Source organism: Pyxicephalus adspersus, chromosome 4 (genome assembly GCF_032062135.1).
Source record: "Pyxicephalus adspersus chromosome 4, UCB_Pads_2.0, whole genome shotgun sequence".
In the NCBI taxonomy this organism is placed as follows: Eukaryota; Metazoa; Chordata; class Amphibia; order Anura; family Pyxicephalidae; genus Pyxicephalus; species Pyxicephalus adspersus.
In genome coordinates this window covers 41,157,009-41,180,814 of record NC_092861.1, presented here as the reverse complement: position 1 = coordinate 41,180,814, position 23,806 = coordinate 41,157,009, and the positions used below count along the sequence as shown (strand labels likewise).

The following is a 23,806-nucleotide window of genomic DNA, read 5'->3' as shown; positions in this document are numbered from 1 at the left end:
ATAAAGGAGTGACTTGGCACAATGCTGTGTATCTGTACAGAGGGTTTGTAGTGTTTAGGTGTGATTTTAGGCCTGAACAAGGGAGGGGGCGTGGCCCGTGCTGCAGCATGGTAGGCTGTGTTTGTGGCTGCACGCAGTGTGTGTGGTCACGTGTTGCTGTGAGGGAGGCGGCGGGAGCAGTGAAGGGGGGCGGGCTCCCGGGAAGTCAGACACAGACACAGCTTGTTTTGGTTTATTTCGCAAGGAAAGGTGGGGGGAGAGAGGAAGCTTGGCAGAAAACTCCAGCAACTCCTGTATCTCTCAGTGCAAGGACCACCTCTCCCCCTGACCAGTTATTTATCATTGCACCTCCCTGCAGCCTGGTCAGGGTCCGTGCACCCCGGAGTGAGGGGGACAAGTCTGCCAGCCGGGGGTGGGAGAGTGCGGCTACCTGCCCTCCATCACACGCCACTTTCTGCAACGCGATGGGACTGAATGGGGCCGCCTAGCAGGCAGTGAGTCCCTCCCGGCACTGACATCGTGCTCATACTGCGTGTCTGCAGGAGGATTAGAGCCCGGGCACACACCATTCACTGCACTGCTTGCATACATCCAAACTTGTGGCTCTGCAGACACATGCAATCCAACATGTATGTCCCCGGGTGTGTACAGCTCCCCTCCCTGCACAGGATTACAATGGATTTATTACAGCAAAGCTCTGCTACTCTCTGGATTTCTTGATGTGACGGACAAATCAAAGGAAATACAACTCTCACTGCACCATACATATATCTATTTTTTATTATTACTGCATTTTTCCCCTTCACAATTGGTGCTGAATGATCTGTGAATTTGCATAGTTTATTTGGACTTTATTTACAAGGACTATTATTTTTGTAACACTATTTATAGGTTGAAATCGTATTTTTACTTTGGTACCATGGCCAGCCCCACAGACCCTCCACCTCAAGACAACTTCTCTGATGTCAAGAAGGTGGGCTACCTTAGGAAACCGAAGAGCATGCACAAAAGATTTTTCGTGCTCAGGGTTGCCAGTGAGTCAGGCTTGGCCAGGCTGGAGTACTATGAGAATGAGAAAAAGTGGAGGCATAAGTCTGGGGCCCCTAAGAGGTCCATTCCACTTGAGAGCTGCTTTAATATCAACAAGAGGGCGGATTCAAAGAACAAACATCTGGTAGCTTTGTATACTAAGGATGAGTGTTTTGCCATTGCTGCTGACTGTGAACAAGAACAGGAAGGATGGTACCAGGCTTTGGTGGAATTGCATAACCGAGGTAAAAGCCATCACCATCATTACATTGATGGGGCTGCCAATGGGACGCATGATGGAGTAAATGGAGAGGATGTTTATGGGGAGGTCAACCCTCCTGGTCTGGCCTTTAAGGAAGTGTGGCAAGTGATCATGAAACCTAAAGGTTTGGGACAACTTAAGAATCTTGTTGGAATCTACCGACTGTGCCTGACCCACCGAACAATTAGTTTGGTGAAGCTTAACTCTGATGCAGCAGCAGTAGTACTGCAGCTCATGAACATCCGGAGATGCGGCCATTCAGAGAACTTCTTCTTCATTGAGGTTGGTCGCTCTGCCGTCACAGGAGCTGGGGAGTTCTGGATGCAAGTGGATGACTCTGTGGTGGCGCAGAATATGCATGAAACCATCCTAGAAGCTATGAAAGCCCTGAGTGATGAGTTTCGACCCCGGAGTAAAAGGCAGTCCTCATCCAATTGCTCCAACCCCATTTCTGTTCCTCTGAGAAGACATCACCTCAACCATCCACCACCAAGCCAGGTGGGGCTAAATAGGAGGGCACGCACGGAAAGTGTCACTGCCACATCTCCTGCTGGAGGAAGTACTAAGCATGGCTCTTCCTCCTCTTTTAGAGTTCGGGCCTCAAGTGATGGAGAGGGCACAATGTCAAGACCTGCCTCAATGGATGGCAGCCCCGTAAGCCCCAGTGCAGGCAGGGCCCAGTCACATCGGCGCACTGGCAGTTCTCGACTTCATCCACCTCTTAACCATAGTCGCTCCATTCCCATGCCCGCAACGCGTTGCTCGCCCTCTGCTACAAGCCCAGTCAGTTTATCCTCCAGTAGTACCAGTGGACAGGGCTCCACTTCTGACTGCTTGTGCCCTCGGCGGTCCAGTGCCTCGGTGTCTGGTTCCCCTAGTGATGGCGGCTTTATCTCTTCTGATGAATATGGATCCAGCCCTTGCGATTTCAGAAGCTCTTTTCGTAGTGTCACACCAGATTCTTTGGGACATACACCACCAGCTCGGGAAGAGGACCTCAACAATTACATAAGTATGGGCAAATCCAGTAGCCTCCTTCAAAGAGGCATACACCAGAGATGCCAGTCAGCTAGAAGTGAGGAGAATTCTGACCTTGACAAAGTTTTCAGGAAGAGGACACACTCATCTGGAACCTCCCCTCCAACTATTTCCCATCAAAAGACCCCATCTCAGTCATCAATAGAGGAATACACCGAGATGATGCCTTCTTACCCTGTACGCCTCGCATCTTTTAGGCATTCTGCTTTTGTGCCCACCTATTCATATCCAGAAGAGTGCCTGGACCTTCACCTGGAAAATAATAGACCAAACCACAGTGATGATGGTTACATGCCTATGTCACCTGGTGTTGCCCCTGTGCCTACTAAAAACAGTGACTATATGCCCATGAGTCCTAAGAGTGTTTCTGCTCCACAGCAGATACTTAATCCAAGGCGGTATTCTCAGATGGATTCAAATGGTTATATGATGATGTCTCCCAGTGGTAGCTGTTCCCCAGAAAGCAGTGCCTACAGTAAAATTTGGACAAATGGAACTAACCCAAAATTGTCCATGGAGAGCAACGATGGCAAATTGCCTTGTAGTGACTATATTAATATGTCTCCAGCTAGTGGTTCCACCACTAGCACGCCACCTGACTGCTATCTGAATTCTGTAGAAGAGCCATCTAAACCTGTTTATTCATACTTCTCTTTGCCAAGGTCTTTTAAGCATGTTCACAGGAAGAACGAAGATGCCCAATCTAGGGTTTCTGTGAATTCTGATCATCCTTTGTACAATGAAGAATCCTCGTCCTCCTCCACAAGTAGTGATAGTCTAGGAGGACAGGAAACGCAGCCCTGCAGGAAAGGAGAAATTAGTGCTCAGGTAAAGAGCAGATTGATGAGGCCCACACGGCTATCCTTGGAAAGCAGTAGTAAGGCAAGCACTTTGCCAAGGGCACGGGAGCCTGCTTTACCGCCAGAGCCTAAGAGTCCTGGTGAATATGTCAATATTGAATTTAACGAGAAGGCCTTCCCAGGGGCTTTGGTATCTTCCATGCATTCACCATCTTTTGTGCAGAGTCGAGTGGTACCCCAGAGAGAAAATATATCTGAATACATGAACATGGATCTGAAGCACTGGAGGCCAAAAAACTCATATGCCTCCTGTACACCATCATATAAACCATCTTGTAAACCCACAAATACAGTTTGCTCTTCTGACATATGCAGTAGTCGTCCACCTGTACGGGGAAAGCCAATTACTAGGGACTATATGAGCATGCAGCATGGTAACATATGTTCTGATTACAGCCAGGTACCAACAGCCAGGAACACTGCCAAGCCAAATTCTCCTGCTTGTAAAAGTAATTATGCTGAAATGTCAATTGGTGGGGATCCTGCTAACCTACCTGCTGCACCTCCTTCTGGAAATACAACATTACCTGACACATCATGCATTTCCCTTTTGGGCCAGGGCTCTGGCCCCAGTGCATTTACCCGAGTTAGCCTAAGCCCTAACCGCAACCAGAGTGCCAAAGTTGTCAGGGCGGGTGACCCACAGGGCAGGAGGCGACATAGCTCAGAAACATTTTCTTCTACCCCCACAACAGCCAGGGTAAATGCTGGCCCTGTTTCTGGGGATGATGTGAAAAGACACAGTTCTGCATCATTTGAGAATGTTTGGCTGAAGCCAGGTGAGGCTACAAGGAGAGAATCTTTACAGTCATCAGACCACCTTCATAATGGCCTCAATTACATTGACCTGGATCTTGTTAAGGATTTGAGTGGACTGGAACACTGTAACTCTCATCAGCCTGGGATCACTCATCCCTCAGATGAACTGAGTGCTTATGCTAGCATCACTTTTCATAAGTTGGAAGAACACAGGAGCAAGGCAGAAACAGAAGGTAGGTGCTTTTAGTTACTCATACTCAATCTAAGCATAGCCATGTGTTTGCCTCACTTGTAGGTGTCCTGTCCATCCTCAAACACATATCCATAAGAAATATGGAGGATGAGAATAATAAGCAGACTGTTACTGATTTCAAATGAGTTCATGTCCTTAAATGCACACTCCTAAATTCCCAGGGTATACAGATTGTTAAATTTTAAGCTGTATGTAAAGTGCCTGGAAACATTTTTGCAGGGTATACTGGTTCATTAAATCTTTGCCTTATCGCTATATTTACATGTGATCAGATGCAAAACCCATTTTTCTAGTTTTGTGTGCGAATATAACTGATCAGCAAAGTGCCTGGTTGATATGGAGGAAAAAATAATGTTATATTTGTAAATAAAATGTAAATTTAAGCTTCAATGTTATTGAAATAGTTTAACCACCAAACATCCATGAAGTTAAGTGCTGTAGTATTACTTTTAGAAATTGCCCATCTTTTTAGCCTTTATTTAATTTCAACAGTTCATGTTACAAAGTGGTAAAGTTGTGAGTTACTTAAATGTATTTAATTTCTAGCTTTGCAGAGTTTTAAAATGGATACATCAGAATATTACAGCTGTAATACTACTTCATACATTGCTCTAGCTTTGCAAAGGGATAAAATAAACACTGGTCTGGAACCTTATTATATCATTCTTGGCAGGCTACGTTATAGGAATTTGGAATTAGAAGCCACATGGTTGTTTTCTGCCATTGAATTGTAGCACAGCCTATATGGTCTGTGCTGACCCCACGTGGAGAACTTGTTGAAGAGTCAGGAAATGTTCTTAGTTTTTGAAAAAGTAGATTGTCATTGTTCTCACCCCCATGTTTGTTAATACTTAAATTTTATTACAAATATTTAGAGTGTTTTTATTTTTAGCTCTATCTTTTTGACCTGCTTATTCACGTTTTACATTTGGTCTAGAAGTAATTGAGGAAGCTAACTGTGCATATAAATGATCTGAATGACTTTTACACCAGTAAAAATAATTTAAAATACTTGCTATGTTTTTTTTTTTTTAAGCAATTGAAAATGCTTGGCTTCCCAAATCCCTGAATGCTCATTTTCACGCCTTCAAAACAACTCCCTTAAGATCCTGTGTTTATTGATGCTTCAGAAACCTAATAACAAAATTAAATCCTAACGGGTTTTGCTTGAAATCATATCAGTGCTCTTTACAAGTTTAATTGCATGTTGAAAATGCAATTAGATGCAATCCGATCAAAACTTGTCATGTTGTTTTTCACGATATCCAATTATTTCTTTTAATTAATACTTTTACTGTATACCTCCTTACAATTTTATGCATTCATAAAATTCGTAGCCAAATGGAATTCCATTTTAACTCTTTGTAAATACTGTCTCTATTCTGAATTTTTTTTCCATGTTACCAGTCAGAAAGGCATGGATACAGTTGGTATTAAATGTTTGTGTGTCCTATGCATGTATCTCAGAATAATATCACAGGCTTGTGCAGAGAGCATGGTCACCACGTTGAAATGCTTTGCTTCTTTTCTCATTTTTTTTTTTTTTAAGTGGACTAACATGGCTAGCTGTGTGCTTCATGAATGAACAAATTAGAGCGTGGGAATCTATCATTTCATGGGCTCATTGCTTCTATCCCGCCCTCTCTTCCTTCTTATTAGCACACATCCGCTTAACCCCCAAGCCTCTACATAACCATTTGGCAGAAGGACACCCTTCTGTGCATTTAGTTGTTTACTTTTCCAACTGAATCAACATGGTTTGCTCCTTGCTTGTATGTTTTCCTACTCTTATATTGTTTTAAGTAGCCATCAGCTGCTTACTTTGCCTTGTACTTACTGATGCAAGAACTAAGTAACTAAAAACAAAATCTCCTTCATCTCAGAATGCTTTGGAATTTGGAATGTGCAATTTTTTTTTTTATAAAGTTTACTTGTGATTTTGATTACATTGATCTACCATTACCTGTCCAAAAGAATGACCACTGTAAACGCTTTTGGAATCTTTCCTGACCCACCCTATTTGCAGATGAGAATTAAAGTGACCTAAACTCAGAAATTTTACTTTATGTGAAAATCCTTAAAAAAAAAAAAAAAAAAAAAAAGCGCAGCCCTGCCCCCTAATTCTTGATCACCTAGGCGGTCGAGAATTAATGGATGCTCCTTATGCGCATGCCCGAGCATCTCGGGCATGCGCATAAGTAGCCTTTTTATGGGGGGGGGGTAAATTTTTCCGATCTCACGCATGCGCAGTGAGAACGGCAAATTTTTTTTTTTTTTCAACCTACATCACCGGTTCTCACTCCTGGGTCGAGAGAGGTAGGAAGAAGAGACGAAGATGGCAGTGCCCGGCTCGTGGACGGGACGACGCGAGACCCGATAGAAGAGACCTCCGGATAGACCAGACTGCCTTGCGGGAGTGAAGGTAAGTTGATTTTTTTTTTTTTTTGTGTGTTTTGGGCACCTTTGGGTTTAGCTCCTCTTTAAGGATATCCCTTTCCACTTTGGAAGACCAGAAAAATGTTGGCTGCCTTTGAGGCTGCATGTGCTAAAGTTGTGGGCAGGTGTGAGCTTTTACTGCTAGGATTCAGGAGACACCCTGTCTGCTTTTTGTGTCTGATTATAGAGGCAGTTGAGTTGTCTCACACTTCAAGTTGATTTTCTTTTATTGTTTGCATTATTGTGTCCTTTTGATGATCTGCAGCCACCCCAACAACATCATTACATTTATAGACCATATAGTAGATGCAATACGCTGGTTTGATTTTCCATCCTTAGCCCAGCACCTGTTCTGTTACTCTGCAAACAGCTATGTTGAAGCTGATTTGTTAAATACAGAATAAAGGCAGTAGGTGAAAAAAAATTAACATAGGCATGACGTTCTTTGGAATAAGACACTAAACTAGCTCAATTGTTTGGTATACAGTAGAAAAGAGATTTTTTTGTTAAATGATGTGCAAATACTAGAAACTAGACTCAGAACGTTTGTGTTCTATACACCCCTTTTAGTGGGAATGCCCAGGGAAATGACGGCTCTTTGTTTTCATTTGGGGCTGGAATACAGTGGTATCACCGTCTCAGCCACATTTTGATTGGACAGCAATAGAGCAGCAAGCAAACTGGAAAGCTGTTACAAGTCTGTTTACAGTCTTCTATCAATATGTTCCCTGATGCCATGTGTGCATGCGGCAAAGATTGATTAGCTTTGTGATGTCTCAGCTAAACATTCATAAATGATTCAGAAGGCTAATAAAACCAATAATTATGGTAGTTGTATGTAAAAAAATCCTTTAATGTGTGACTTGGTTGTCCTGTAGTCTCCCTGCAAACCTCCTGCTACCCATCTATGCATACTTCACTAGAGGCTTAAAGGTGAACTGTAAACTAACCCACCTTACACTTTAGCACCCCTACTATCTTGAGTAAACAAATACGGGACATCTTTAATTGAGCACCTGTACTCTCTTCCCCATTTTTTTTCAGTGGGGTAAACAGTTAATAAACCAATATTCTGCTATAAATTTAGACTTGGCGAAGTATTACATATTTCCTGTGATCCCCTAAGTCCCAAAACATCATGTTGCAACTACTGGAAAGTTTTCTAGTTGCCTAATCCTGAGTAACCCCCCCCCCCCCCCCACAATCCTTTTTAATTGTTGCTTTTGTTTTTATTTCCTAGAATTTGGCAGTTAAATTTATCTAGGGGCTATTTGTTAGTGATTCACCGTCATGAAACATTTTACAGCTTGGACTTCTTGTGAAAGTGTCATTAATTCTAACAATCTGAGTGTACCATATATTAAATGATAAAATATTGTGTCAGATTATACCATGGAGGCTTTCACACTTTATCATTAGTCATGTGATCTGGAGAAACAAATATTCAACTGTATAAGGAATTTGGTCCAGTTGTTTGGCATGACTATATGGTTTTTATCGGAGATGATTGTTCTCAATGAACTGAAGTCACACAAGGTAACTTGATCCCAGGACTCCTGCAGTGTGTACACGTGTGTGGGAGTTAGGTCAGTACAAAGTACTGCAGGAAATGGATACACAAATTCCCCATTAATTATGATTGTTAAAACAAAGTATTTCAGTGATTTGAGCATTATTTTCTTTAAAGCCTGGTAAAAAAGCTAGAGCAGCTTACTGCAACATGTTCTTTTCTAAAGTGAAAATTGTAGCTAAAACCTCAACCAAAGAAAGTTCTTTGTTTAAAGATCCAGTGCAGTGAGGGCTGTAAAAAAACACTTTGTAAACTCAGGAAAACAGGAATCACAGCCTGTCCAGGGTTTCAGATTTTCTTGTGAGACCACTGAATCAAGGTGTGTGTACTTAAGTGGTCAATGAGTACTTGCTTTTCCATATTCTAAGCATAAAAACAATAATGGGTGGATTTTTTAATGTTAATTTAAATAAAACAGCAATATAAACAAACTTTTTCAACACCGTCTACTGATACTAGCTATTGTCACTGTAATGCATTCAGTTATAAAGGATTCTATATAAACATGACTCAAAAATGCTACAACGCCCGCCTGATATCTCCTATGCTGAGCAGGTTTTTTTTTTTTTGCAATGTGAATTTGATGGTGCTAACACCACAGTTTTTAAAAGTATTGGTTCATGTTAAGCATCTCTCGTGGATTGACCCCTACCGGCCTTGTCGTTTAGCTGTCAAATGCCTGGGATGTGGCATTTGACACATGAATGATGGGGGTAACACGTAGTACCAGGAGTGGTGGGACTTAATCTTGGGTGGTTTTTAAAGACCTATGTACATTCCAGAATTTAAGGGAAGTCCAAAAAAATAGAACTTGATATGGTGTGTTAAACAAGTGATATATTCAAATATTTCTAGGTATGTGTATTACTGTTGTCCAGCAAATGATCTCTGACTAATCGCTTTAATGGAACCTGTACAGAGTGTTGAACTTTTCTTTTTAGCTACCACGTTACCCAGTTCCTATTTTTCCACCTTCATATAGTTATGGGGCTTTTGTCCATTTTCTTTCTGGTGTCAAAGCCTAAACCTGGCAATTACTTCACCAAGATAATTTATTGTGATGTTTGGAAATGACTGGTAAAGGTATGGCATGCTGGTCACTGTACTACACTTTGGGCAAACCTGGCAGAGATTCCAGCTATCTTGTCCAAATTTATGTCCACTCTTACTGTCTACAAATCTGGTAAAATGTGTTATTTTCACAAGGACTAGTGTAATTCAGAACAATTGTACTCTTCCTAGAAGAAAAACCTTTAGTAAAAGAAGTAGCTTGTTGTGTTGATCCGGTTGTTTTGGTAGGACCTCTGTCCTTACTGACTACATGTGTGTTTCAGGTCAGAAACTACTAAAGCCGAATACTGACCGACAACTATATTTCCTAGAGGTGGTCAGCCTTAACAGCCCCTGTGTTTTAAGTGTAATTGCAGCAGGATAGAAAGGGGGAAGCTTGGTACATCTGTCAGGTTCTTATGTCTCTGTTTTTTTAGGGGGAGGGGGGATTCTGGTGGTCATACTAGAAGTAAAAGATATCTCTTAAAGTGAGAAGCCTACAATATAAACGTGGTTATTTGTTAAAAATGAATGCCTATATATCTTATATACAAATGGAGGTGCTTGAAAAACAAAGGAAGGCGTTCTGGCTGGTGCATGATAATACTAGCTGAATTCTCTTTAATTTAAAATGCTTGTGGGTTTCATTTTTAAGTGGTTGCAAAGATGCTGATGTATCTTCTTTTTCCATTTTGCTGGCACACATTAGATTGATCTAAAGCTGTCACATGCTGTTTTCCTTCTTGTTTTGTGTTTGTGTGTTTTGAAATCCTCTTTTATCGTTTCTGTTCTGAGGCCAGGCTGTTTTCTCTTTCCAAACCAGCAGAAGACTGAAGAAGTGATTGACTGCTGAGAATGGTATATCAGTTTCCCATGTTCTGGCCAATCTACTAGAGTATTTCTTACTTAATTAAACCAGCGGAATGCAATTCCATTCCCAGATTTCAATTTATATTGTTAAAGCAACACATCTATGGATTTGTTCATATCCAGTGCAGACAAGGCATTCAGCTTTTGAACTTGCTACTGTATAAATGTTTGAAGGATTATTTTGTTAAGTTACATTCTGCTTCAAGTATAAGGAAAGTATATTGCAAGTACACATTTCATAAAGACTAATTCTTGTAGCATTACCCTTATGCAGATGCTTTTCACTTTCCAACATTTCTTTAAACTTTTAGTGCATTACTGCAGTTCAGGCATCACAGCATCAATCTGCCATTACCCATATGCCTCTGCTTTATGCTTGTCTAGAAATAACATACCATCAGTATTGTTGAAAGCAAACCTGTTCTTAAAAGTATAACTGGTATGGATTCATTTGATGGAGACTAGGCCAAGTAGAAATGTACAGCACATGTGTCGGTGGCTGGGCATCCTATTTTCCTCTAGTCTTACAAGTTAAAATAAATGTTTCTTAATGAGATTCCCTCCAGCAATGAACCATTTGTGCCATTTAGGTCAGTTTAATTGACACCTGTTATCTTTTTGGCTATCTGTAAGGATGACATTCTTCCCACTAGCCAAAGAAGTAGATGGCATTCTTCTTACTGACCACCACACTAATGCATTGTGAACTGTGGATATAGTAATTATAGTAGGGTTTTCAGGAATACCTGAAACTTATTCCTAGGGGTTCTCCTCTGCTAAAATGGTCAAGCAACACTGGTCTAGTGCTGGATTAAAAAAATCAATGTTACAATAACATACACATTGTTCAACCCAGAAATGTTAAAATCTGGGTGGGAAGAAATTGTAGGCAAGTGGTGGCCCCTGTATTGTGACCCAAATCCTCATTAACCACCCAAAAACAGCCAGGTGGTTACTATAAAGTACCAGGGTGCTGCGCCCGGCTAACAGGGCCTGGGGAGAACACTGGCATGTAATGTGCTGCAATTGCATCCCAATGTTGCTGCAATGACTGCCTTCCGCCAACTCCCGAATATAGAAATATGGGAAGTGTCATTGTTGACTTGTTTTCAAAACAGGCTCCAGTGCTGTCACCTTTATCCTTGCTTCTATGCTCGGTGAGTCACGGACTTAAAACAAACATGTAGCTAGAGAATTTTGAAGAGCTTCTGTATTGTGTGCCAGATAATTGAAGTCAAGATCAGGATTACAGCCTTTAGGAGCCTACACCAATAAAAAGAACTAGTCCGTCCATATGGCTGTTCTGAGAGGATGATCTTAAAGGTAATCTGTTATTAAGGAAAGTGCCTGAAAGAGAACAAATGGAGACTTCTGGAATCCTTGCCTGCATGATAGTTTTGGGACAGAACTATTTTGTTTTCCATTTTCTCATGTTTCATAGTTTGATTTTCAAGTGTACAGTCCATATATTACCATTGCTTAGTTTCCCATCTGATAATGAGATTTCCAGATAATTGATTTCCTGTTTTACTACATCAATAATTGAAGAAAGAATTACATTTTGGCATATATTGTGCAATATGTGTCTCTATAGTATCCTGTCAACATTACTAAACCATATATAAAATATTCTTTTCTCTTTGTTTCTCTTTTGGATTGCCCTTAGTACACTCCTTATTAATCTATTCTAATGTTTACAGAAGAGCAATGGACCTAAATACCTGGCATGCTAATAAAATGTCTAAAAGGCCGGTATGATAATCTTTTCTCTAATTTGTGTGGGTGTGTTTAGTATTACTTCTAGTACTCTATACTTTACCATTACATTGCTGCTCAATTTATTTTTCGTAAATCTTTCTTTGGGGTCACAATTGAAGTGCATTTAAGAATAGGGTGTTTAACATAAATTGGATCATTTATTGCTGCGTCTCTAGAAACTGCCCTTGCTATGTAAATAGCTAATTTTTTTCTAAGATGGAATGAGTGTTTCACTTGTTTATCTTATTTGCTGAAAAGCTTAGAGATGTAATGATGCTCAATTTTCTGATATAGTTTGACATATCTGGGTCAACTCCTCAGAAGATGTCCATAGAGATTTATCCCTAGAGTAGCTAGAAGATGTTCTCCCTGCGTGTATTTTTTTTTTTTTTTAACAATGTTTTGATGCCCCAGAAATCTTTTGGTGGCATAAGAAATTCTGCTGTAGTTTAACAAAAACCTGTGAATGTGGTTAATCTTTTTTAAGTTTTAATAAAATTAGTTTCCCTGTTTTTGCTATGGTATGCTATGAAGCAGTGGTACTGAGATTTATATTGTGGCACATAGTAGGGGTACTTACACTGACTTTTGTGGCACCTGGGCGGTAGGGTACTGGCACTGGTGGTCCTGGCACCTAGTAGCAGGGTACTGACTTATGCAGCATCTCAAAAACAGGAGTACTGACAGGAACTGTTAAGGTACAGGGGTGTTTATTCTAGTGATGGTGATTGAAAGACCGGGTCAGCTCCTGGACTGTCAGCCCCTGTTTCAGAGTGCTGTGTAATTACATTGCATTGATGAATTATGTTAGTGCGAAATCTGATTATTGTGATTGCTAAGTTTCATCCTAAAAGTCTCTGTGGTGTCTGTGTCAGTGACCAGGAGCGAGCTATGATGTGGGTTCACCTTTATGGAAATAGCCAACTAACCTGTGCTAGTGTCATTATTCTATTTTATCAAAATGCTCTTTTTTAATTGATCAGGTTTGTAACCAGGTAACTGTAGCATAGTTTTTGATCTTCTAGATGCCAACATGTAGACTTGCTGAGTCCTTGTGCCAGGCGGTGTTTGTTGTGTTTGCCAAGCATCACTAGTTTTATCACCACTTTACAACGCTGACAGCCAGCTGCAGATTTGCATCCCACCTGCAGTGTCCTAATTAGCACAATGTCTGAGACATCTGAGAAAATCTCTTATTGCTGCAAAGGGTTTGTCTACGTGGAATGGGTTTGGGTGGGGGTGATTGTTTCGAGGAGATTGGATTTAGGCTTCTGCCAAACACTAAATCCTAATACTGAACATAACATGAAACCTAACCCATAATAGAAATGGACTGGACTTTAGCACGGTTGCATTGGTTGTTGGATATCATTAGTCATGCAACAATTGTTTTTTTTGAGTCCTCCTAGATAAGACAGATAACAAGTCTACTTCATTTGTGTATATTAGCTTATTATCATGGACATACTTTAAAGCTCATCATAAAAAAAAAATTAAACTAAAAGGCTGAGATGGTCCTGTATGTATACTGTGTTTGAGTTTTAGGTATTTACCATTTAGACTTTTGCAGACCAATTTTTAGTATGGAAACCTGCACTTTTCTGCAGTCATCGTAGTACAGAATGTATAGGACGTAAATGTGTTTTTACCATGTGGTGTGTTTGTCTTGATGTTGAATCTCCACTTGTCTACAGTCAGTATTGCCTAATCTCTCATGCAGCCAAAGGGAAAGCAATTAAAAGCCTGACAAGATTGTCTGCATGTTAAAGAAAAAACTGTGGTCAAACGATACATTTGTTTCATCAAAACAGTATGACTGTATAGCCGACACCGCAGTGATTTAAATATAGTAAAACAAGCTCTAACTATCAAGATCTGGTAATACCAATTGCCTATCAAATATCTAAGAAAGAAAATGTGTAAAAGCTAGATGATGGGATAGAATACTATATATGTACTTTGTACTGTGTGAAAGAAGGGATCCTGCTGTCTGTGTTCCATGGTGCATATAAATGATGGAATGCTGCACTGAACAGGTTAATCTTCCAGAGCAGTCTCACAGCAGAAAGGTGCAGCAATGGCATGTTATCTCACAGGCCTTTGAACTTCTGGTTAGGAATGTGCTTCATATGGAAAAGAGAGTAGCTGTTTTTGGTGCTGCTGAGCCTGTGAGGCTTGAAATTCAGCAATGGAATGTTATTGTGTTTTCAAAGCTTGTTTCACACAGGCCTTTATTGGGCCGGATCTGTGGGGCAGAGGCTTGCTATTATTAGGCTTTCACAAAGCCCTTCCAGCCTTCCCATTCTGATCTAATTGGGTGGCGATGTCTATTCATCCTTGGGGCTTCAGAGTTTTATTGAGTAGAACATTGCATTGGAATCTGATTTTAGCTAACAATCTTTGAATAGTAGCAGTTGTTCTTATGTTTTTGTTTTTAAATGAATAGTCGTTGCTCTTCATTATTTTACTTGCATAAAAAATACATACGTGGGTAAAACCTCTGAATTACAATAATTTATCATCCTGTCTATGTGAAATGCCTTTGTTGGTTAAAAAGCAGTAAACATCTGATGTGGTTTTTTTTTTCTTCATCAAACATTGCCAGTTCTGTTTGTCCCACGGCCACGTTTTTGGAGCTGGAGGTTTGGCGTTTTACTGTGATTATTCATTACATAAAGGAAAATATTGTGCATTATCACAATCTCCTGTGCCAGTTAAAGCAGAATAAGCACAGCTGTGCATAATTTTACCATTAAAAAAAAAATTAATTATAACAAAGCAAAAACACCTTGTCTTGTCTTTGTTTCAATGGCAGCAGCTATTTCTTGTTTTCTGATTCTTGCAATCATGTGTTGGTGACTCAAGTTTTAGCTTGACTTATTTGGCTAAGCAATATTCTCTTTACAACTGCACTGGTGTGTATTTAATTTTAAATCAGAACTCCAGCCTCACCTTTGATCTTTCAGTTATACAGGCTGATCCCCATACACTGATTGCTTATGCTGATTTTACTGCACTTTGTATTCTTCTCACTGTGTACATTTGTAGCTGTAGCTGATCAGGCCCTGCCTTGTTTTCTGACTGAAGACATCCAGCGTCAGCCCCTTCTCCAGCCTTACTGTCCATGGCCTACCCATTTTATTCATTAAACTTTTTTTGTTTTATAGTCATGGGGGCTCAGCATTGCATGTGAACACCATCACAGCTTTCAGGTAGCATCCTGCCAACATCTGTTATTACCTTAGTCTGCCTGAATTACATAAATAAGCACAAATAAAATAGGAAAAAAGTTTTTTTTTTTTTTTTTTGTTTACTTTCATTAGCACGGTAAAGAGGAACCAGGGTTGGCGATAGTTAAGCAGGTTAAACTTCAACAACAAATCAGATCACTGTTGAGTCACTTGGTAGCTGCAGAACTGGCATCTAGCCAGTGTACTTTAGAAGTGTTTGATATTATGTCCTGCTGTTATAGTATTCACAATAGGTAGAATGGAATCTATGCTTTTCAACTCACACTGACTCTACTACACAAATGCCACTTATGAATACATAGCTTATCTTCTCCTTGGCAATGATAGAAGCATCTTTGGTAACAAATGCTGCAGTTTTTTTTTTCCACTATGCAAATACACCATCCTTGTTCTTTATTTCGAGATTGTTCTTAAGAGGTCATTTTTTTCTGACTATCCAGTGCCTCATGAATGATGAATAAAAAATTCATACAGTTTTATTGACTAGATTCTTGTACTTGCTACTGGCGCCCAACTGGTGGCCCTTAATAGTATCTGCACAAATACAGACAAAGGTTTTCTAGGTTTCTCAATCAGTAGGTGTGACTGGAGATATGGAGGTATCTACAAGAGAGAAGTCTACACTGTGTATTAACATCGGTATTGTCTTGTGACTGAGCATGGCGACCTCTCATAATTTAACTTTGCAAGTAAGTATGTATTTGCCTACAACATGTAGAGCTGAATTACATGGGCTATTTTAATCTTCATGTTGAGTGATTTATTCTCTTGGCAACAGTTTTCTCAGATACAACGCATTAAATTACTATGGTGCAGATTAGATGATTGCCAATAATTGGATAAAGCTCAATTACAGAAAAAGGTTTTGTTTTATATAGAGTGGGGGAAGAGTTATTATTAAACAGGATTTATTTAGCGCCAACATATTACACAGCGCTGTACATTAAATAGGGGTTGCAAAAGAGTTGGTGCCTTTCTGAGGTTTATCCTATCCTATGTATCCTATTCGGGAGAACTCTCCTCACTTACTGTCAGGAATGAAAGTGATAAAATATATTTTTCCAATGGGAACACAAGAAATATATATATATATGAGAGAGAGAGAGAGAACCTCAGTTTCTTCTATCAAGAAACTAGAGAAAACCGCTTCCCCATTGTTATATCCTTATATTTAACCCCTTATACACCCTACTATAGTAATAGTAGCGCAGACATCCCCTTGCCTCTTACTGGATTAACCAGTTGAAAAATCTGTAAGAATTTCCATCCATCTGCAATGAATATCAATTTGTTTTAATTTTTGTGTGTTTTGGATCGCACAAGCGGGATTTAGGTTGAAGGCAATGCATGGGTAAGGGTTAAATTTTTTTTTTTTTTTTTGCATTCCTAACTTTTAGTTTGTAAAAGAATTTTACTGCCTTCCACCATTTCTAAGCCGTCTGACCTTGATTTCCTAGACGGTATTAAACATTTTCTGTGATTGGTGTCCTCGATTCATCTTGACTCCACACTTTTGGCACAAGGCAGTCAAGTCCCAGGCCAGCTCAGACACACAGAAGGGTGTGATTAGGTCCAGGATATTGAAATTAAATGAATGAACTATCCAACTGACTTTTTAGGACCCCAGGGACAGGTAGTGAACTGACAGATTCCCTATCCTTTGTTACTAAATAATATATTTATAAAAAAAGAACCAGTGAACAGGTTTGAAGCCTGTTGGTTTTGGCCTTTTTAATAAATTTTTGGGTAAGGATTTCTTTAATTTTGAGCTATTGAAGGACAAGCCTGTACAAATCTTCCCAAAGTGTATGCTATTATTTTTATTATTAATAAACAGGATTTATATAGCGCCAACATATTACGCAGCAGAGTTCTCATATGGAAGCTTTGTATATTGTTCCTTATAAATACACAGCTCTTATTCTTTTTTGGACATTGATGGGGACAAGGTGATTAAAGTTTTGTTTCACGTGGTGAATTTTAGTGATTAGCACTATGCTGAACATAGCAGTTTGTATTATTTAAAAAAAAAAAAAATCCCTAACATGCAAACTCATTTGTCAGATGGGCGACTGCTAGGAAGCAATGATAAAACAATGACATGATAACATAGAACCCAGTGCCCTGGCATAGTGATGGTATTGTGTAGGATGTTTGGTTATGGGTGCAATTTTTTAGTTGCTATGGTGTAAGCTTCTTGACCAGGATGTGTCTAGCCCTATTAAGAAATTAAATAGAACGTAAGAAAAGATAAAATGTGGTTGCTCATGTGACAGCTCTATTTCCTCTTTACAATCCACACCACCATACACAGGATTTTTTTCTTGTCTCCCAAAAAAGGCATTTAAAAAACTAATTTCCCAGGGGGTTGCTCCAGGACAATTACACAAACTAATAAGTCATCTTTCACTTATTTAAACCATGTTAACCTGCAGTACGGTTTCTATCGGTAAAAAAGTTTCGCATCACTAGAAAAAAAATAAATAAAAAGAAAACGTGATGTTGGGTTAGTGCTTTTTGCTACTTATCAACCACTTTGACACTGCTAAAAACTTTTCAGCATTTAGATTCATTTTTTTCATTGACATGATGCAGAAAAGGAATAAATGTGCATCCTCTTTCACTTGGCATGGAACGGGGCATAGAACAGAGACATTGTTTGCAGTGACAAGAGTTTTTTTGTACTTTATTTTCATGTAACTCATTACCTTACAAAAACTTGGACGACTTTTATTGCAAAAATTGGCTGGGAGCTTCAAGACTATTGCATGGAATAATTGTATGGCATTTTTTTTAGATAAGATTTTTTGATAAACTGTAAGGTGCATTAATAGGTTCCTAGTTGGTAGAAGACACACTCCTCCATGCAGTGTATTCTCCAAAACTTGTGAACATAGAGCATAAAATACTAAAGAAAAAAATGACTGTTGTAGCTCTGAAAGGGTATTTGAGGCTGTTTAGGAGTGCTTGCAATGCCTGTCATTTTCTCACCTAGAAAGTATTTAAACAGCTGTTAGCATTTTATATGATGCAGCCAAGGTCCTCTCTCCCTCACTTCTCACTGAAGACATGATGACTGCACATTGTTGCTGTGCAGAGTAAGCGTCACAAGTGCCAGCATTTATGTTATGTTTTTACAAGTTTCCTTTTGACTTAACAAGGATTATAATGATCACTCTGCATTCCACTGGATATGCCATTCTTTCACAAGTGGGCCGCCAAACTGGTGGAGTAAAGAAAATTCACATTTAGCACAAAATAAGACTCTGAACGGTTCGAACCTAAACTGCCTGCATAACACACTATACTAGTGCACATACTAGTATAGTAGTTATTTTAAGAAAAGTTGTTAAAAACAATCCCTGTTTTTGGAATCCTCATTCCTTTAACAGTCAGGCACATGTGCAAGAATCAAAAAAATGTGTGGAGCGACTCCTTCTCATTATGTCATAGAAGAGCAAGTCTGTACAAGGAAAAAAATACTCAACTACCATTATACAGAAGTAGCTCCTCCTGTTCTGGCTTATATAAGCTTTGCTCGTAGACAGCATGGTTTTTACAAACAGGTGGTAGGCACAGGCACAATTTTTGGTAATTTCAGCAACAACATTTTTAAAAAAATCTTTTTACAATAAACCATTTTTTCTATTGTAAACCGTTGTTATATTTTGATAAGAGTATATGGTTTGTTGACATGCAGCTTGCTTTCAGCAATTTTTGGGATTCTGTCCAGCAGGTAAATGTTACTCCTGGTGGGGTCAGGTAATTCATATCTACTGCAATGAGGTTCAAGGTTTTTCTGTGCACATGCCTGGATGGAACATTTGTGGAACTTTAAAAGAAAAAGGGTAATCTACATTTTTTTACCAACCTTGGAGTGTGTTCAAAGGAGCTGGTAATGAAATACATTGGCTTCTCCCTGGTGATCTGTATCATTTGATAGAGATAATGTATCAAGACAGTGTTGTTTAAATCAATTTCTAATGCTCGTTTTATTTTAAACAAATTCAAAACCTTGTATCTAACAACTGTAACGTATTTAAAAATGCCCCTAACTCTTACATAAAAAAGTCAGAGTCTATTGCTATATAAAAAATGTGGTGTGTGTGTGTGTGTATAGGTTTTTTGCAACAAAGGATGGCAAACCTTTTGCCAAATCAAACGGTCGACAGCAATGATCATCTTAAACAATCCTTTTCTTTTTGGATAACTTTCCCTATTGCTAAGAAATGTGTGATTGTATGGGGCATATTGTAATACAGTTGAACTGTACTGGAATTTAGACTGTAAACATCTTTCTGGAGAGCATGTTTGGCTCTGTGCGTAGCCACGATGGCTGTGAGCTGGAAACCCCAAGAGGGCTTTACTTTCAAAATGTGTCCTCAAACGTGAGGTCACGCAGCTGATGGAAACTCTGTGCGATGGGAAAACGATACGCAGGGAAAGCAGGGAGCAGCAAAGAATTTAATGGCTTGGGGCCACAGCTCACAGCTATCTGATAGGTCTCTCCGCCCCCACAATGCTGGAGGTTTTAGCCTAAACTGGATCTTCTGGAGAAAGATCTTGTGAATGCCTGCAAAAGCAAAAAGAGTAGAGACTGTTTTACCCGTGTTCTTATTTCCGACTTCACCCTCTTCAGGATTTTGGAGAAAAGATTTTTGTTGCTTTTAAAGCATTGATGGCTGCTTGTGCGCCAGCAAAGGTCTAACATCCAATTTATAATGATGTAAAAAGTTGGAGAGGTCACAGGTTGGCTTCCTAATAAAAATGAGTCTTGTAGATGTTTTGATAATTTGTATTAGGAAAAATAATAGAGTAATATGAACTTATTTAATCTTCCTAGTGGAAACATTGAGGTGATATTTCTGGGCTTTTAGGTTTGTTGAGTGTGAGAGGTGTTGACTTGACAATATGGTGAGGTCCTTTTGGAAATTTGTTGACTGAATTAATCAATGTGCAGAAAGTATGCTTCTTACCAATGAGCAGGCTGCTCCCTCTCCTAATAAATCCTGAATGTTTGATCCTCCTAAATGATAGGCACTTCAAATACAAGTGGAAAGGCAACTTTACACCTGTAAATCACAGCCTGTACAACACATATTTCTTTACATGTGTTTGTTTTTCTGTTCTGTATTGGATAACTTTATGAAATATTATGTATTCTGAACATCCATTTACCATGTGGGGGTTTTGGCAGTAATTTAAAAAACCATAGAAAATAATAGTTCAAGATGCAAGTTTTACATAAAAGTGAATCCTTATTACATGGCTCTGCCCAAGATTTCACTCAGTGAGCCAAAGGTGAGACATCACTGCACCTCTGTCTTCAGAGGTAATCCACAGTGCACTGGGAATTCTTTTCTTATTTATCATATGTTTGGTTGTTAGATTAGATTTAGTAGAAAAATAAAACAAATATAAAGGATAAGTTTAAAAACTTTTTAGTCATGTTTTTGTACAAAAAAAGTATTACTTTTTATATTTACTTTCTCACAGTTGAGGAAGGGAAACCATTTTTGCTATGTAGGCATCTACAAATAGTTCATATGAGAAAAAGCATTTCTATACATTTTTCTTTACCTATTTCATAGCACGGACACTGCAGTATTCTACACGGGACGTAAAATCATTCACATCATGCCCTTCCCCAAGAAGCTTACAATCTAAAGTCAGTAGTCACTGGCACAAACTTGCACAGTAGGCGTGGTTTGTGGGATAGCTAGTCTTGCTAACCTCATGTTTTTGGATTGTATGAGAGCATTACCTAGAAAAAACCCACACAAAATGTGGTAGTGAAATCCATGCAAGACTGTTATTGCTGGCAGGAAAAAGGTATAAGGAGCAAAGTAAATATACATTTGATTTTCTTACCCAAAGTATTGCTTGAGTGACATTTTCAAAGCCAGACGTTTTATTTTTGTCTTAAATATAAAAGTGGTAACCTCAGACAGTTTTGAAATGCTTTATTTTTCACTAGGGGTATGTTCTCTCTGTCAGAATGGTCCTGTAGCCATCTGACTTATCCAGCTTGGATAGTTTGAGTAACTAGTGTACAAATGTGTGTGTCAGAAATCAATGGTTAAGTTGATAATAAAAGATTCCGCATGACTACAAAGACTCATTCAGTGGGAGCCTTCATGTTTCTCTCTAGAGAACTAAAAGTCCTCCTCTCCCGGGATGACTGGATATAAGCCATAACTTCCACATCTCAAGTCCTTTTTTAATATGGTGTTAGGTCAAATAATTTCCTTCTACGTTTCATTTCATGGCTTGTGGACACTTCCTTTTTTAGGAACATTTCACGATTTATAACGGAAGGAAGAATTTGTGCTGACTAGCTAAGTGGCTTGCCAAAGGAGTTGGTCTGATTTATTATGGCCATGTAACGTATAAATTCTTAAAGGTACTTTTTTTGAGGGATGAGAGCATGGTTTCTGATAACTCTGATATGGCTGTCAGAGCATAAACAAACCACTTTCAAGTCAAATACATTTTGCTTTTCAATTATTTTTTTTTTTCAAATATCTTTGTGGTGACTTAAAGTTCTGTAACCACTGGTATCTGACGCGTGGCACAAATGGTTCTGTTATGCGGTTTTGCTTGTAATGTTTTTGGCATTGCTTTATGCTCTATTCTTCCCAGGGAAAGAAACTTTTAGAGCTCTGCATACTTGTGAAGACTGTAAAACCACAAGGAGATATAAAAGGAAGGCGCTGAGAAAATGCAAAAATTGCAATGAAAAGAGACTAAAAATAGTCCAAACTGGAGCAAAACAAAAAGCTTGGGAATGTTATGTGACAGACCTGCATTGTAAACAAAACTTGCATTCATTTATTTAAAATGTTTTTTTCTTCATTAAAGGTTATTAGGCTTAAATAAACAAAAGCATGTTTAACCTTTCATGGAAATATACAGCATTAGCTGCACACAAGTCAATGAAGTGCAAATACTCTCAAGTGCTTATTCATTGTATTTTGTACTTGAAAGATAAACATCTTCTAAAACTGCTCAGATATGTAGGTCAAACATAAATGTTTTATAGTCACAAAAACAGAGCAATAGTTAGTTCAGCACAAAGTTTAAAAAAAAATTGAGGCAGGCCTAAGTGGGACTGGCTGATCTGGTTATACCAGGAACATCTCGCATGGAGAGCCAATTTGGAGGGAACATAATGTTCTTACTAGGCAATTACTGGGTGCTCCACCTGGTTGATTTTGATAGCCTCCTGGCTGCTGCGGAAGCTTTTTTTTTTTTTTTTTTTTCTTCATACGCTTTCTTTCTTGGCATCTAATGGTTGCCTCAGGTAATTCACCACTTGTACGGGGGAGGAATACAGTGTACCTGCTTTTCTTATTCCCAGCTTGTTCTTTTGAGAAACTCTACTTTAATTTGTGCTTCTAGAATATTTTGTCAACCAAATGTTTTGACCATTGTGCTACTCCTTCATCCCAACTGACTAAACAAAAACAAATCTGGGTGAGACACCTACCTCCAATTTAGAATAAATTCCCTAATCCCTAACAATACACTTATTTATCTTATATTTTAAATCAAGAGCAACTCACATGCTATCCAATGATATCCAGAATTATTTTATTGCTTTACTGTTCAAGACATAAAAAAGCACACCTGGGACCTTATTTGGTGACTCATTTTTCAGGCTTTGTAAATTTTTTTCTTTTTTATATTTTGCCCCTTCCCCTTTTCTTTCCTTACTTCCTTCCCCCTAATCCCATTTTGCCTCTCCCTTTCTTCTTTTCTTTCTGTCCTTTATCAAGATGAATATTTAGTTTAAGAATTCTACCATTGGTCAAATGTCTTGTTTACGTTGCCCATTTACAGATCACATTATGTAAATGTATGATTTTAATGTCCAGCCTTCGAAAATACATTTCCAGAAAAACTCTGTAAATTAAATTGCTCAGATCCTGATTTTTTTTATTTTTCATTTTTGCTACCTGCCTTACAATCTAACCCTTTGAGTTCCCTGTTATGATGCATCAAATCAATTGTTTTGGAATGTGGGATAATCGTGTTTTACAATTTGCACCTTGTGGCAAACCACATTATTTCTGTGATCTGCCAAAGTAGAATTGTTCAGTTTTTTCAACAGATACAGTTGCTCTTGAAATGTAATTTTGTGTTTGTTCATTTCTAAATGTCTGTAGTACTACGACAGGCGCTGTTTGTGAATTTCATTCACCTGGATGCGAATGAAGAGCATATAAAGGTTTATTGGCCATTTTGTGATGGCTGAAATAAAATGTATTACATATTACAAAAACCTTGCACTTAGCCATTAGTTTTCTAAAGCCTAATCACATAACATGTTTTGTTAACATAACAGTTTCATAACCTCCTAGAACATATGGATATGGACCCTACGTACGGGTTTGATTTATCTTCTATGGTGCCTGTTTCAGCTGCTAACTTTAGTTGCACATAAACAACACACGGTGCAGCTAGTTTGGTGGTATTGGTTTTCATGGAGGCAGCAGTGAATGTTTAGGCAGTTCTGAATGTTGAACATGAGAACAACACTCCCGTTTTCTGCTTTGTAAGCTCCATGTTACCCAACAAGATTGAAGATTTTATGCTCCTTTTTGAAATATTTTTTTAAGTTTGGACAGCTGCAAGTTCCTGTTTGTTCCATTTTAAATAATAAAACAG

General features: G+C 38.9%; 1 protein-coding gene across 1 annotated transcript in view; it reads left to right on the top strand.

Annotated features, from left to right (window-relative positions):
• The first annotated feature begins 227 nt into the window (after positions 1–227).
• The window catches only part of IRS1 (insulin receptor substrate 1), a 37,248-nt gene continuing 13,669 nt past the window's right edge, over positions 228–23,806 (top strand). Inside the window, exon 1 of the mRNA XM_072407933.1 lies at positions 228–4,181. Coding sequence (XP_072264034.1) covers positions 920–4,181 — 3,262 coding nt within the window. The 5' untranslated portion in view covers positions 228–919. The remainder of the gene's footprint in view (positions 4,182–23,806) is intronic.